This window comes from Passer domesticus, chromosome 6, assembly GCF_036417665.1.
Source record: "Passer domesticus isolate bPasDom1 chromosome 6, bPasDom1.hap1, whole genome shotgun sequence".
Lineage (NCBI taxonomy): Eukaryota > Metazoa > Chordata > Aves > Passeriformes > Passeridae > Passer > Passer domesticus.
The window spans coordinates 22,900,910-22,917,659 of NC_087479.1; the positions used below are offsets into that span (position 1 = coordinate 22,900,910).

The following is a 16,750-nucleotide window of genomic DNA, read 5'->3' on the forward strand; positions in this document are numbered from 1 at the left end:
GAGAGGGTAGTTTAGCACAATGCAGCTAGACCAGTTCTACAAAAGGAAACATGAGCTGAAGTTCTCAATTCTCACTGGATTACAATTATTCACAGAGGAGTGACTCCTGAGCTTCACAGTTGTTATCTAGCCTCTATTATTGCTCCAGCTCTGGCTGTTGCATACCATCATTCATATTATCATCCATCTTCATGCATGCACTGTGCAGGTATTCACAGAAATGGGGAAGGATAGCAAAATGCTACCTACAGTTATCATGGACACAACATAACAACAGTATCCAGAGGAGATGAAGAGATTCTCCTGGAAAGGTGAAAATTACAGGGTGGCAACTGTAACAGTACTCTTGAAAATGTGAAAAAGAAGGCAGAATCCAGCATGCCTTCTTGTAAGTCCATTCAACAAATCAGTTTTGTCAATATATTGAGAACTTCATTTTTACATTTACTTTTAAATTTATCTCTAACCTTGCTTTATATACTGTAGTAAAAACTTAAATTGCACTATACAGTAGACCAAAACTTTTGATTTAGCTATACACATAATAGAGGGTTGACATAATTTTATTTGCTTTGATAATCCCACTATATGCCAGAGTACACTGTCATGTTCCAGTGTACCATAGGGTGTTTTATATTGACTGTGGCCATTCACCCTATAAAATTTCTGGTAGGAAAACTGGAGTTTTTGGCAGGTGGTAAAGTGTGGGAGGCAGTTTGGAACTGTATGTTAAGTGCATTAGCTGAATGTTTGTGGTAGAGGATCAGCAAAAAAATCACTGACATAAATAAAGGAAATGTCATATTTTAAGTTTCAGAGATTAATATCCAAGAGATGAACCCCTCCACAAACTTTTCTTTCAGCCTCTGAAAACACAGAGATCACTGCATTAGTGACACTTAAGTCATGTTTGCACAGTTCCATTTCAAAACAGAAGAGCAGAAACATAATTTTTCAAAGCATTCTGCAACATAATGTCTCCACATATTCCATTACACTATCACAAATTACTGTGAGCCACAGATAGTATGGGTTTACAAGACTATGCTCTACCTGTCAGTAGGTCTGCATAAATGATTGGATCTTCATTTGCTCAGAACTTATCAGCAGATAAACCTGTCTGAATTAATTAGCCACTAGGGAAAGATGAAGATTTAATTCTGTAACTCTCAGTGATTTTCTATCAGATGCTTTCACATTTACTACTTGACTTCACTATGCAGCTGATTCACAAGTCTCAGCTATGTCTTTCTGCATCTGCACTAAGAGCTTTTTTGCAAGACCAAAGAAAAATGTAAAGAATGTCCTGGTCCTTTATTACGGGCCAAGCTTAAACAAGAGAGCATCTTGAGCCAAAGTCTAAAGCAAAAAGGAACCACTTGAGCCAAGGTGTTTTTTTCCCTCCCCAGCCATATTTTAAGGGGGTTTTCCAACTCTAAAAACCTCAGCCTATGCTCCCTTCTGGTTAGTCTTTTTAATCCCAGGAGGTATAAATTCCCTGCACAGCTGAACACAGACTGTTACCTAGGAGCCACTACATGTAGAGGAGGCAGCTGTGTTTCTTCCTGCTGATAAGTTTTTTCCCCTGCAGTTCTTGAAAAAAGATGAAAGCATCCCAGCACACCCATCCCCACTTTCACGGTCTCTGGCACTGTCACTCACCTGTGGAATATGTCCCTGGCTCACAGGGTGCAGCATTGTGAAGGCTGTTCTGGAATCCATTCAGTTGCTTTTCAGTGGAGGTCAACCTAAGAGGTAAAACCATTAAATTAGACAGAGGCAAGTGATATAGTAAGGAAGAATAGAAGCCTCAAACAAAAAAATGAAAACTCCCCTAATTTACATAATCTCACTGGGACTGTAACCATGAAGCTGTGCCTGAACGTGGTATGAAAAATGCAGTGACAGCAACTGACTCCAAAAAGCAGAGCAAGACAAATGAACACTCAAGCCACCAGGGAAATTTCAATGTGACTAAAACACTTAATTGTCTCATACGCCTTGGAAGCTGATTCTGGAGTATAAAGAAGATAGTAAATTGTTCTGGACCACCAACATACATTGCAACTAGCAATGCTATGGTCATCTTAGTCCAATGATTTGAATTAAAGAGATTAAGCAACTGTTGCACAGAAATGCACATGCTGTCAAAACATACTACATTCAAGAGTTAAGTCTTTGCATCTTGTCTCAGCAGAGAGAGCTCATTTAGTCAAGATTTCTCACTTATCTTGCAAACTGAGACACATGGGATGCATCTAATTTTCAGTAATCCAGTGCCATTCCTCAAGCAGATACCTTATGCAAATCCTTCTGCATTGGTCTCAGCACTTGAGTTACAGCAAAACTATACTCTGTAAACTACAACTGCACTTTGACTCAGAAAGATTCATTACAAACTGAGACCATGTACTCCTACAGAAAAATTGGGTCTACTCACAAGAGAAGGACAAGCTATACAGCTGCAAGCATCTATGCCGTCCTTAAAAATCTATACAACTATCCTTTTATTCCTGGTTTGTCCGCTCCTCCCTTATTCCTCCTTGCTGTTCTTCCTTCTGGCCCAACTCATTTCCAATCACTACAGATTTTCTGCATGTACACTCATCTCTGCCAGAGTCCTTCTTCACTCTTTTAGCTCTGCAGTGTTACAGTTCCTGTCAGCTCTTCCCCCGAAGAGCATCATGATCTCCAATCCCCATGGGATGCCCTGACAACTAACTGACTGTTACTCACTGTTTAAATAGTAATTCACCGTTTAAACACATGCAGTTTCTATGGTTTTATCTGAAACCTTTTGCTTCCAGATTTCAAGGTCAGAAAACTGCCAGAAATCCAGGTGTTTCTGACAGCTAAAAGGACAGAGGGAACTCCTGCATTTTATTTCAGCTGGATTCCAAGGAAATGACTTTCAGTCTACACATGAAGGAAGAGGGATGCAGATACATTTGCATACCGCAATCCCTTACTTTCAGTCGGTCTTAACTGGAAATGCTATTGTCAAATGAGGTGCCTGTTTCTGTGTTTATTGTCTCTTGGAGAGAATTTTGGATCTGTACTTATGGGGGTTTTTTTGCTGATATTGCATGGTCCTTCTGGAAGCTGAGAATCTAGATGGATCTTTATGCTTCTTACATAGAGGTTCCATGCTCATAATTAGCTTGTCCACTTTGTTTACACAGCTAAACTGACAGCCAAATTCAGCTCACCCTTCTGTAAGTGGAATGCAAGACTAGTAGCTGAAAAACTAATCATGAATACCAGCAAGTACAACATTAAAAAAGCAAAACAGGAAACAGTCACTCTTCTACCTTATTGTTCAGAGAATTCCTTTATCTCTACAGACTTGCCTTCTTCTCTGCCTACCCACACCATTGGGTACCTTGATTCTAGCAGTTTCAGCAGTCACCTCATTCTGAGAGCTCATTCTCAGCTCTGCTCCTAGGATCTCCCACCATGCCAAGACCTCTTCCTCATACTCTCTATGCTGTCCTGATGAAAGCTTCAATGCCAGAACATATCCATTGCTTAAACTGAAATCCTACTGCTTTTTCTCAGTTTCCTACTGTCAATGTCTCCATTGTTTTTGCTTCCACTTCTCCAGTGCAAGCCGTTGTTATGTTCTCCATCGCTTATTCAATACTAACAAAAACAATCCCAACTGTGCCCTCCATTTAAATATCTGTCATTGCTCTTTTTTATCTCCTATATGGCTAACTCCTCCTCAAAACTGATACTGGCTTCCTTAATTTAGGTACTAGACTAGCATTCAGCTGCCCAGCCTTATACTGCAAATTCCATTCCACAGGTGAAAGATAAATATTTTTGACTGAATTTTGCACACCTTTGTTTTAACAACTTCTTTCTGGGATGCTACAGATGCATCTAAAGGGCCAGTGGAACCAGAGAGATCTGACACTACCACATTCACATCACAAAAATCCCAATTTGACCAGAGGACAGCAGCAGATGTAAAGACCCAGAGCCAGGGAAGCTTGGTCCTCTTTGTTGTTCTTGGATGGGGTACCCCTGCACGTGTATCTGTGTGTATGACCTGAGCCTAGCCAAGGGCTACGAGCTACAGGTCTAGTGAGCCCAGCTGTGTCAGGGTGTTAAATCAAGGCATGTCTCTCAGATGCACTGCTTTTACTGCCAAAAATGTCTAAGGGTCACGCAGCCTGATTAACCCAGATATTCGGGAGCTGAAAAAACAAGTGTGCTGCAGTACAGCAGTAGCAAAACAGCCAAAGGGGTTCCAGTGACTGTTAGATGTGTTGCTGCCTGTCCTCTTATCAGTGGGCACTCAGTTTCTGTGTGTGATGTACCTGGCTCACTAAAGACACTTCACACATGGGCAAGACAGGATACAAAACAGAGCCATAGTGTTTTACAGGGCCTCACTCTGTGATCATCATCTGCTTTTGGCACATTTGCTAGGCTTGGCCAGTGGATCCTACAAAAGCTGGCTACTTCTGTGTCCAACTGCAGTCAGAACTCCTCCCCACTCTGGGACAGATTTCCTGAACCCTAGAGAAATGGATCCCCTTCTACCCTATTTCTGTACTAGTTACAATAAAGAAGAACTTTGGCTCTTCTACTGCTGGCACCACATACAACAAAAGAGAACATGGTAGAAAGATTTTTGTTCTGTGGTGGTAGAACTTGAAAGAAATATTTATTTCAAAAGGCTTCCTGAATAGAGTTATGACATTTACAGAGAGATGTTCAGTACAAGAAATTATGCCATGCTGATCAATATCCCCAACAGTTTGTAATGGTCCAGTCTACTGCTGGTAAACTTGATGATCTTGGTCTCTCTCTGATAACGTTTTGAACAATATGCTCCTTTTCCCTACCTAGCATTTCCTCTCCTTATATACACTGGCCTAATATTGACAGATAATTTTTCTGAGATGTTTTCTTTGACTGATGGTTCTGTTCACACATTGTTCAAAGCCTTACTCTTCTTGACACTGTCACAGAAGAAGGTTTCTGAGAAGTTACTTTGTGAATGATAGCACAGAAATGTGTATTTATTATGACTTAGGCATTCCTAAAAGCAGAAAGATTTTTCATCTACCACCAGTTCACTCTTCTGAACAGTTGATCTAATATATTTTTCTACTTTGCATGCTGTCATCTGTAATGTGAAGACACTATACACCAAATACTGCTTCCAGGAAACATCTGCTTCATTTCATTGCTTATAAATACTGTATCTGTCATCTCTATCTCAAAATATCAGCAGGTCTCTTCATGGTTCACAGAACCACTACCTGTCAATATGCAGTGGCAACATGAGCAGTGGGAAAGACCCAGTCTGACTCTGGGAAAGAAAAAAGAGCTTGTTGTGTTAGCTGTTCAAAAATATATCTATTAGTGATACAAGCACCTTTGATCAAAACTGTGGGGCCCTGTGAGACCATTTTATGGCACTATATTTCAGCAAAGAGCTGCATACTAAATCATTTCTCCCAGTTAGTCTTTTTCCACACCTTAATATGGGCCCCAGTTTTCCACTCTGTTAGTTTAAGCAAGGAGTCTGCTTTGGACACAATCCATTATAAAGTCAACCTACCACCTTCTACAAAAACAAGAGAAGCCAGGAACTGAAAAGACAAAACTGAATTGTCTGGCTGCTCCATTACTTTTTTCCTTTATGTTTCAACCAGGAAAGTGTCCAAGTTACTAGACAGTTTTTGAATTAGTCTGTATTGTTCATCTTTAGCATCTCATTCTGTTTGTAGTTGAGTTTTCTACTTGTTTCTTCCTTTTCTGGAAGCCACGTGTGCTGGCTGGGAAAGAATCGATAATGCATGCAAGGAGGAGATAGGTCAAAGAGACAAAGTTGATTTTAGTTTTGTCATCACAGTCCTGTCTCTGGAGAAATTCTAGAAACAACTTCAAAAAGATCTTTATTAGGATGTCAAACAAAAGCCAGGCAGTGCAAGAGCAAACAGAAATAAGGTCTGGCTTACTGAAATATATGGGGGGAGAAAGAGACATGAGAGCTCTAACAACAGAATGGGATTAGTTTCAGTGAGTCTCATGTAAATAATACGTAGCCCTGAGATCCCCTTTGAGGAAAGATATCAGAAAAACAGCCAAGAAGTATTAGAGAGTGAAAGAAGGCAGCAAATCAAAAGTGACCTGAGAGACAAATGAAGCAGCCAAAAAGATGTTATGGAGAGGGATATTTGCCATGTCATAACCTAAGGACACAGTAGTCTCACTGGGAAAGTACAATTTTGGGGGCCACAACCCAAGCACTCTGACAAACTGAAGAAAATACAGTAAATTCAAGACAATTAAGGACTTGGCAAGTAGAACTACTATCTGAGGTTAACAAAACCTCAACAAGTCTAAGCAAAGTTAGGTTACTCCAAGAAGTAAAAGAATATTCAAAAGATGGAAAGTATTTACATGAGAAAGTGTTTAGGGTTCAGGAAGGAGGAACAAGGTACAACAGGCTGAAACAAAGGAAAAATTCAGAAAAGAATTCGAAAGAAAAATTCAGCACATCAGGAGAAACTAGGTGATTAAAAGGCTGTCTAAATTCTTAAACAAATTTTTAGAGCACACAGTAGAGTTTCTACCACTGGACTTTTTTGAAAGCAGACTACACAATGAGTCTGAAAATACTCTGTACAAATTATCAGGGACTGTAGAAAACAGGCTAAACCATGCAAGACATCTTTTTCTCCTCCAGTCCATGTTCCTTTGACACAGAGGCCTTTCTCCATTCACTCTCCCCTGCAGATGTGTATCTGGTCTTTTCCTGACAACAATGAATGGATTAAATTAGTCTGAGACATAGCAGTTTTTAAACGACCAGCTCTCAGTGTGCTGGAAATACAGCTAGGCACTGTTGTTTTCCATGTAAGTGAAAAAATGTTACTGCAAGATCCCATGAATGGCAAGAATGGGTTTGGAGCCTTGTGCTGGAGACTGAAAGGCAACTTGGAAAATATTTCCGGAGCGGCTCCTTGCAGCCTTCAATACTTGGATTAGTTTTCTGAAATTCTGAAGGAATCTTTTGCTTTTTTTCCCCCTTCTGTGCATTTTTGGTGCTGAACTTTTTCCGGTTTTCCCACACTCCTGCCTGTCACAGAGCAGAAACCACAAAAATGCAGCAAAGTAAAGTCTGTCCAAGGAGCTGCAATTCCATCTCACAAGGATAAACATTTCCTTTGCCAAGAAGTGAGCACAGCACACCGGCATCTTCAAATACACATCCCTGCTGCCCAGCAGAGAAACCCACTGACACAGCCTGTCACCTGTACTAACAAGAGCCACCCAACATGAAAGAAATCAGATAGCAAAGACACCAGAGCATACCTGCCAGACCTGGTGCTCACATCAGCATTTGCTGAGCTGACAAAATTTACTAACATCTTGTTTTCTTTTTAAATAGTTTTGGGGGATTAACTCTATGTGCTATCTCTTAAGATAGCAACAGTACAGGCAGCAAATACACAAACTTCCCCAAAGTAGTTCTATTCAAGTTCCTTAAATATGCCTTGCAGTTCCAGATTTGATTCACACACAGTGACTGCATCTTCATGAGGTGTCTTTCATCAGTAACCTAAAACTAAAACTTCTCTCTTTAAACAGGAAATGAAAACAGAATCAGGAAACCTCACAGGAGCTTGCTGTGAAAGCTTTACAACTCTTCTGGCTGTAGAGTAAGTACAAGGAAGGAAGTTATGAAATCAATTTTTCAGGATGAAACAAGCCTGAGGATATATGAGGAAAAACTTGATGAAGGATTTAGACTAAAGCACTGCTGCCATTTAAGAGGAGATAAACAGAGTTGAGGAAGCTGAAAACCCAGAAGCCTTGCTCACATTTTCTCATAATGCACAAAAGAGAAGACATACCAAGAAATAGAAAGGAAGGAAACTCATAATCTTCAAGCAAAATTTCATGGTGAATATTTTTGTTTGTTTCTAAAGATAGCATTTGTTTTTAAAGATAACTGTCAAATCCATCCACTTACCCTACAACAGCAAGCATTATTTAACTAAAAGCTTACTAAAAGTTAAAAGAAGGATTTCTACAGTTAATGAGAAAAGCTATCATTACATCAGGCACAATATAAGCATTTCAAATGAAATAAACACTTGGGCTTGAAGGCCTAAATTCAACATGGTGTGTTTAATTTATGGGAAAACTTGGCTCAGGGGTAGATTATCTTGTTAAAGATATTGAATTGCTTTGTTGCAGTTTTCTTGGGTTTTTTTGGTGCCTTTTTTTTTTTGGCACCCTCTTCTAGATTCTAGCCCCTATCAAAGATTAGACAGAGAGAGTGACTGAAGTGCCTAAACATAGATGTACCTTAATCGGTGCTCTGAAGTTATTTTAGACATCTGCATGGGACTGACAGATACAATACAAGAACTACAAAAGACCTGTACTCATCTGGAAGAGCAGCTGGAAGTCAGGTGTAATAGTCCTGGGCATCCAAAATGCCACTAGTAGCCTGTATTTACATTACTGAATCCCACTCTGGGATCAATTTGACAGTTCCTATGTCCTTACCTTTGTGTGCTGCTACAGTTACCTTCCATACCCCTATGAAACACACAGCTTTCACACAGTGCAATGCTTATTCCAGTATATACACCTCAGGTCATTCTGAGATTTATCCTGGACAGCCCAGCCAAAAAAGATCTGTCAGAGTCAGATGTCGACAATTTCTTCTCCAATATTCATTTTCAGGGGAACCAGTGCCAAGTCCCTATTGTGGATGGAAGAGATATAACTTACTTGGATATCCTCTGGGTTGCAGCCTTTCTGATCACTGCCTGTCTGTGGTTTGTTGGAGGCTTTGGAACCAGCTGAGGAGCTGTAGTCTGGGATGGCATCACTTTGTGCAAACTGGCTGCCTTCTGGACACTAGAAGTGGCATTTGATGTCTTGCGGGCATCAGAGCCAGCTGGCATAGATATATGACTGGTGCTGGATTGTGAGTAGTTGGCAAAACCAGCCTGGGTAAAAAAAAAAAAAAAATCCCTTAGTAATTGGTGATTACTCTGTGAACGTTGCTGAGAATACTGATGGAGGTGGGTGACACTTTTGTGAGGGATAATAGCTGCCTGGTGAAGGCAACCCCAGAGCTCCAGGGAAAGTCCCACACATAAAAAGTTGTTAAGTCAGTGAATTTTATGTCCTTAGAAACCAGGACTAGCTTCTAGGAAGGCAGACAACCTCACTAACTGCCACAGAATTCTACTATTCTGGATTAAAAAACAAGAGGCCCAACCCTAATCTAACCTTGCAGTGGGCTTCCATCCACAAAGAAGTAAAGATTTCAGTACATCGACTGTCTGTATTATCTTGCTAAATTATTCCTTATGTGGGAGGCAGGATTCAGACACAGTTCTAGAAATGGGGTGATACAATGTTACTTATTTGGAGTAATTGTGTAGGTGCTTGGAATAATAGAAAAGCTCTAGGGTACCTTCTTCTTAAAAAGGAACTTTAATTCCACAGCTTACAAAAAGGAAATCCCCAGTAATATGAGGGAACAGAAAATATTTCTATTCCTATAGCATGTGGGAGAGTAAGCATGTTGGAGATGTGACACAGGGAACAAAAGGATCTGCATGTTATGAGACACTGGAGAACTAAGCAATGGTGTGGCAAAGCAGGGAGTGGAGAAGATTTCCTCTATGGGAGCCCTGCAGACTGCTAAACTCTCTTCAGAAAGGAGCAACCTGCTGGGAGTTCTGCTTTGTCTTTCCTCGAAGTCAGATTCCCAGAACAGAGGCAATACCATAACCTTGTAATTTGGCATCTAGAGGTCAGTGATAGGAGATAAGGGGAAGAGCTGAGCCTTCTGTGTGACCCTGGGAGCAGTGCCCTTCACTGAGTTTGTCCTCAGTTTCTCCTCGGGTGGAAAATACACAAAGCCACAGCAAATGGGCTCCAGGCTCCAGAGAAAACCACAGTCTGAGAGCTGGCTGAGTCTCAGCACACAGACAGGAAAAGCCCCTCTCCCCCGCAATTCTCTGGCAAATGGCAGAGCAGTGGTGTGTGGGAAGGCGTTTCTGACAGGCAGAACTCTAGGGAGAGAAGGAAATGCAGGAGCCAAAACAGGCCTGTTTCCTAAGCAGAGCTCACTGACAAGACGCCCTTGGGCTCCCAATCCTTCTTAACCTCTCCCTTCCCTGAAGCTCTACCTTGATTGCAGCTTCCAGATTCTCAATAAGGAAGCTAGTACAAGTGCAGTAGTCTGGAAAATAGCAGTCACACCCCACCCCTCCCCAGAAAAACAAACTAAAATGGAACTTGGAACTTAGTCTCTTGCATCTCAGAGCCTGACATGTCGTAGGGTTGGGAACAGAGACCCTGAAGTCACTGCACCCACTTCTCATTCAGCAGTGACATTTCACCGTGAAATGATATTATCCATCTTTCCTATAAGTTCTTTTGATATTATGCATTTTTCCTGGATGTTCCTTTTCTTGTTACCAAAATCACTAAGATCCTGGAGTTCACAACACATAACAGTCATAACCCTTTGCCTGTGTTAATATGCACTGGCAAGAAGATCCATGACTCTGAAGAAACAGCAAGCATGGATGCTCTAACAAAGCCCGATCAGCAAAAACGGCATTGAAACCTGCCTAAAGAAAGGTCATGGATGTTTTTCTTGGGGGTTACAGACTTCTGAAAATGCCTTTGTCTCCACACTGTGCTAAGATCCTGGCTGTCTTCCAGGCAAGGATGGGGAGACTGGAAGCTGACAAGGACCATGGCTTCTGGATTCAGCTACAAAGTATTCTGCCCTGCTGTGAACTCCATGGGGACAGGACAGGAAACCAGGAGAAGCTTCTGTGCAAATAAAGAGGACAGCTGGGGAGAGCGAAGCCTGACCACACAAAGGAAGAGTTGGGAAGCTTTTAGCACATCCAAAACATAAGACACAGACCTTATAAGCTCATGATTCTGAAGACCAAGGGCCTAGGGAGAGCAGAGGCCTAGAAAGACCCTGACAGATGCAGTCCTGAAGCAGGCAGCACCCTACAACTATTGCTGCTTCAAGTGAAAAACTTGCAATTACAATTCCCAGGCTGGCAGATTTGACTTGATGTTGAGGAGACATTTGCTATCCTAACAAGTCTCTAGGGCTACAAATCTGAAAAATACAAAAAAAACTATAAGACATTTTAGCTAAAATTTCTCTAAATAATTAGTGAGTTAATTCCTGCGCACAATTTTCTGGGCAGGAAGAACAGCATTAACCCTGTCTCGCCCATGAGGAAAGCACTGACAGAGAAAGTATTTTTCCCTACATCACAGACTGAAGCAATATTTCCTTGTTTCAACATCTACAACACCATACACAAAGTATTCCTTGTACAAAAAAGAGGAATTTTTTAAATTAGAAAATCTCAATGTGTACACCTTGTCAGTAAGGTCAATGAACACCTAAGAGTATCAGTCAGTAGCAGCTAAGCTTGGGCTGTAAGTGATTAAAAGCAGAGGTAGTGTAGTACTTTGAAGAAAAGCAGATATATTAATGATCTTCAAAAACAGAAAGAATGTTCCTGGCACTTACCATCGCTGTATCTAACACCCATCCCTAGCACAGTAATGGAACAAATGTTGCAAGCAAAAACATGTTCACTGTGTGACCAGAGGAGGTAATGAAGCTCATTTCCTGCAAATCTGTCTTACAGTATCTAATATAAAGCATACTCCAAATTATGCCTCCCTTCAAGGGTCTGGGCATTCTTGTGTTGGATTTTGTGCAGCCTAATTAGGAGTGGTCTCATAGTGAAGCCACTGCCTTAATGGGAACAGTAGTTGAACACCTTTTCCTGGTTCTTGATTGTAATGTAATTTGTATGAAACATAGCTGTGAGATTTCTATCCCACAATCATTCACATTCAATTGGATCAGCAAATCTGAAAAAGATGAGAGACTCAGCAGTGTATGAGAACTGACAGATGCACGCACACATATGTATTGCATAAAGATCCGTGCAGCTAGTTCCAAATCCCTGACACTGCAAACTGAGATGTTTACAAGCAATAAACAATAAAGAGGTTTTAAGTTAAAAAAAAAGGAATAAAGCAAACCCAACAAAACACAACCCACCACTTTTAGAAATGCAGTTTCAGATAACATTGTAAAAATACAGAGAATTAATAGCCTCGGAAGACCTTTCCAGTCATGTAAGTTGTTTAGTGGAAATTATTTTGAATACATACTAATGTGTTCAGTTAAATCAGTTTGGATACAACAATCGGTTGAATTGAAAATTCACCAAGTGGCAATAAAGAGCAGGCTCAAAATGTACTATTAATTACCGCAGAGTACTAAGAAGAGTATCTTGGGGTCTTGAGGAAGAACAAGCTCATGGTATGCACAGACTGCTCTGAACCATGTCCTCTTTGGTAAATTCTTCAGAGGAAGAAAAAAAATATACTTTATTCAGTTGACTTGTGCCTTCTGTTTTATTTCTCTTGGTATTCTCTGGGGCAAGGATTGGGCTGTATCATTGTATTGGAAAGACAGTTAATACATCTGGGCGTTACCATAATTCTAATAATAGTGACAGGATCAGAAACATGGGGACAAAATTTCAGCTGGTATAAATCAGCTCAGACTACTGCTTTTAGAATGGTTGTTCTGTTTTACTTACACTGAGACTTTGACTCATCAGTATCACAAGACTCAAATAGGAAAAATGGGCAGTTAGCACATTTAGTGGGAAAACAATCTGAGGGAGAAAGCTGCAAAACAAGAATGAACAAGAAAAGGAAGGAAGGAAAAAAGATACTGCAAATCTGACAGCAGTTCAATATATAACAGTTTAGAAAACTTTTTATGAGGCTGCATTCAGAGATGCCCTCTATCCTCAGGCAGCAATAATATAGTTCTAGCAACACTAGGAATATTATTCACAGTACTCAGCATTTCCAGTCAGATCTAAATAAATGAAAAGTATGTCAAAAGGAAATCACAAATATTAAAAAGACAAAAATTTGCTGAACTTTATAAAATTATGAATATTTCAGAGGATCTACAATTTTTAAATGACTGAGAGAAGAATTAAGATGAACTCAGCCTAATCTTCTACAGCATAAAAATCTACTTAAACTAGTGATTGAAACTGTGATCACGTAACTGCCCACACAACTCATTAACATGATTCATGTCTTATTTAACATGAGCCTTTTTGATGTAAGCAGGACTGACAGGGATCATTCCACCATACAATTGTACTTCCCCTGTTTTAATTTAGCTTTTTTCCCATGTGAAATGTTTGGCATAAAATTTTAAATCCAGTAGATGCTAGGCTAAGCAGACAGAACATAGCCACACAAAGAAGGAACCTCCCTAACAGCTAATGGCATCTTTCCAGTACAGGAAACAATTAGAGAATAAACAATGATGGTATATTAACTGTCTTGCCAACAGCAGCAGTGATAATAACATCTAGGTCATAACATGTCACATGAAGTATCCTTTAAACATTAAAAATACTGCTATAAGCCTGTTTTTCTTGTCTTTTGGTTTGACTTTGTAATTCTTGTTCCTTGGTTTTACTGACATCAGATTTAAGCTTCTTGTCTCTACTTTCAAACTTTTCTCCTTCCTATTTTTGTTCACTTTTCTCAAAGTCTGTACTGTATCTGTTCCTGGTCCTTATCACTCCACCCATTTGTTTGTTAAATTCTCATCCAGCCAGTTTGGTGTTTTTCTTTTTGTCCAAGTAATCAAGTACCTATTCTGTAATCAAAGGTCTATTCTTACCATACTACACTGTGTGAACTAGCTTCTGCAAACAATGAGTGAAAACTGTTTGTTATAATTCCTCTTCCTCCACCCACACAGTATTTGATATTCCACAGATTGTTAAATGCCTGGAGAAATCATCATCATTTTTACGTGTCTGGAAAGTGTTCAACCAAGAGTGGGTGCTGCAACAAAGCACACAAGCCTGCATGTTAACACACACGATAAGACAGATCTACTGCATGGTAAATGGAGGGATTCTTATGACACAGATACTTGACTAAAAAAACCCTGCTTTCCAGTGCATCCGTCTCATCTCCAACATACTGAGCTGGTTAATGTACAGGAGAAGCATTTGCTGTGTTATTAATCGTGGTGTTTCTGTTACTTGATCACATATATATAGTCACACATGTAACTAGTCTCTTTGCCAGAGACAGAAGGAAAGACTGGCACTCGGGCATGTTGCATGGTCATGCCACACTCAGGGTGCAGCTCAAGATACATTGATTAATAGATGTACTTCAGCTACTGACAAATAGCTAGTCTGCCTTCTAACCATAACAAGAACCTGAACAATCAGATGAAAGTGTCTCAGGGATATCCTGCATGCATTCTCCAAAGAGAGATCATGACACTCTTTCAAGTAAAAGGGCTTCAATCTTGGGAGATATATTTCTTCTGCTGAGGGGAGACTGACAAATTTGAATGTAACAGGCAAGACAACAAAGGATGATGTAGATCTCAATACATGGGAAGGAAGAGAAACAAAACAGGCAATGGGAGATAGGTAGCATAGGTGACACTGACAGGGAAATGTGGTAAAGCCAGGCAGGCTAGGATAAGCTACATGAACTCTGCCTAAAAAGGGAGGACAAATGAGGGTCAGCATGAAAGGGTGGTGCAGAAGTCAAAGCAGTGTGAATGGGAAGATGTAGGTTAGAGAATGCATAAGCAGCAGAAAAGAGAAGGCAGTTGTTATAAAGGCCAAGTTAAAGGATTAAAGTCTGAGAAGCTAACTAGCAGAAAGAAGAGGTCAGTGACAGAAAGCTAGAGAGAGTGCCGGGGAAGGCAAGGGTAGTATGACTGGCAGGGTGGGCATCAGAGAACTGATGCAACTATTATTGGAAGAGGAGGGATGGCTGGCTCCATACAGTGTCTTGCACAGAAGTGTCCAAGAGACAATCACTTTATTAAGATGACCTTTTATTCATGACAGAAAGTCTGAAGGCCCCCATGTTCAGCAAGTATTTTTCTTCAATAACATCAAATTCAGTGCAGCCTGAGTCCTGGAGCATGGCAATAACCTCAACACAGCAACTCCAAAATGCTTGGCTCAGAAGGAGAAGGGAGGGAGAGAAAGGAGGGGGAATGTTGTGGGGGTGAGAGGAGGTTTAACAAAGAATCATTTTAACAGAAACCCCTGAGTAATGGCTCTGCCCCAGGCCAAGAATAACATCAGCTCAATGTCAGCAGTTAGAAGAGGGCTCAGCCAGGCTCCATGGCCAGCTCCAGCCTCCTCACAGGCACAAGCCAGTTTATGGCCCTTTCCTGAGCTTGTGAGCAGCCACATCTGCCCACCCAAAGCCCAGTGAACAGAGATGAAAGAAAGACCTCCTGCGTGGAGCGAGAGCAAGTAAACTGTAGGTGAGAGAAGTTGAGGATGGTAACTAATGGCTAAGTAAGGGCCTTGAAAGGAGGAGAGCAAGGAGCAAAAAGCACAAGGGCCTCTCCTTCAAGATACTCCCAGAAAAGGATGAGGGCAATTTGCCTATAACCTATTCTCAAGGGCCTTGACTAATGACTCATCTGCTTCACAGGAGGGAGAGTGAGTGTCCAGACCTCCATATGTTAGGTCTGTTCATGGGAGTCCAGTCATGCCAGACTGCTAACAAACAGCTCCTTGCTACTGGAGACCAAGTTGTTTTGAATGAAGGTTTGATCACCCAAAGGCTTCCTTCCTTTTAGCAGGGAAGCATTTTGGACATCACTCAGAATACATTTCTCTCTCTCCATAATAACAAAGTAAGGTAACAAGTCTATCATTTAAGTCATTATAACCTTGAAAGCTTCTCCCAGCAGATTGAAAATGCTGTTCCACACACAGTGGTCCACCTTTGGCATCTAGGAGTCATCCAGCCCTTTTTCATACGTTCTCCAGCTCTTAAGATGCCAACATAATGGAAGAAGCTATTGGGAACCACAGTATCAAAATGCTATCAAAATCACTGCAGGTAATCCTGGTTTTGTTGCAACCCACTTTAAGAGCTACTTCCTTGACAAAATCTCTGCCATCTGTACTGTCTCTGGGTTTGTTTTCACACCTAAGACTCAGTCAGCGCTGCTACATCCCAGGCAGAAATTTTTCTTAGTTACCTGTTGCCGTGCTTGGTTTTGCTCCACCAGCTGTCTTGACTGAAGTTTCTGCTGCTGAAGCTGCTGCACAGCAAACTGAAGCTGATAGTTGGGATGTGCCAGAGGACCCCGTGTCACCTTGTAGGCACTGTTGTCCATCTCTCCTTCCAAGGCAAAATGATGATTCTCTGGAGCCCTGAGGAAAGAAGAGCTACCATGTTTTCACTACTCTGCACATAAGGACTCCCGCCTATAAGATACTGCTGCTTCAAAGAAATCTCTTCATATTTAGCCAGCTATGAATTTGTATTAGGTGGCTTTAGCAAGCACAACACCTGCTAGAAGTGTCATGTGCCAACTGCTTCCTGCTAAGCACTTTCTTGAATATAGGCTGGGACTACATTACTAGACATTCTCTTGAGAAGAAAAAAAGGAAAGGAGAATAAAAACTCTAAACTGGAACATTTCTGTGGCTGATTAGCATTGAAGACAGGCAGAATAGCAACAGGAAGAAAAAGCTGATTCCCATCACTAATGAGATAATTATTTATTTATATTTGTAGAGGCTTTAATATAGTAACACAAGGCTTACACTTAGCACATGCACGCTGCAGTGACAACAGAATAGAAACAGGCATGCAG

General features: G+C 40.9%; 1 protein-coding gene across 2 annotated transcripts in view; it reads right to left on the minus strand.

Moving 5' to 3' along the window:
- The window catches only part of TTLL5 (tubulin tyrosine ligase like 5), a 123,452-nt gene that overhangs the window by 8,464 nt on the left and 98,238 nt on the right, over positions 1–16,750 (minus strand). The window contains exons 30-32 of one of the 2 annotated variants that reach the window (XM_064423803.1): positions 16,130–16,304; positions 8,770–8,990; positions 1,663–1,748 (exon numbers count right to left, since the gene is read on the minus strand). In XM_064423803.1, coding sequence (XP_064279873.1) covers positions 1,663–1,748; positions 8,770–8,990; positions 16,130–16,304 — 482 coding nt within the window. Of the gene's footprint in view, positions 1–1,662; positions 1,749–8,769; positions 8,991–16,129; positions 16,320–16,750 lie in introns of both variants that reach the window. The other variant, XM_064423804.1, reaches the window with a different exon arrangement.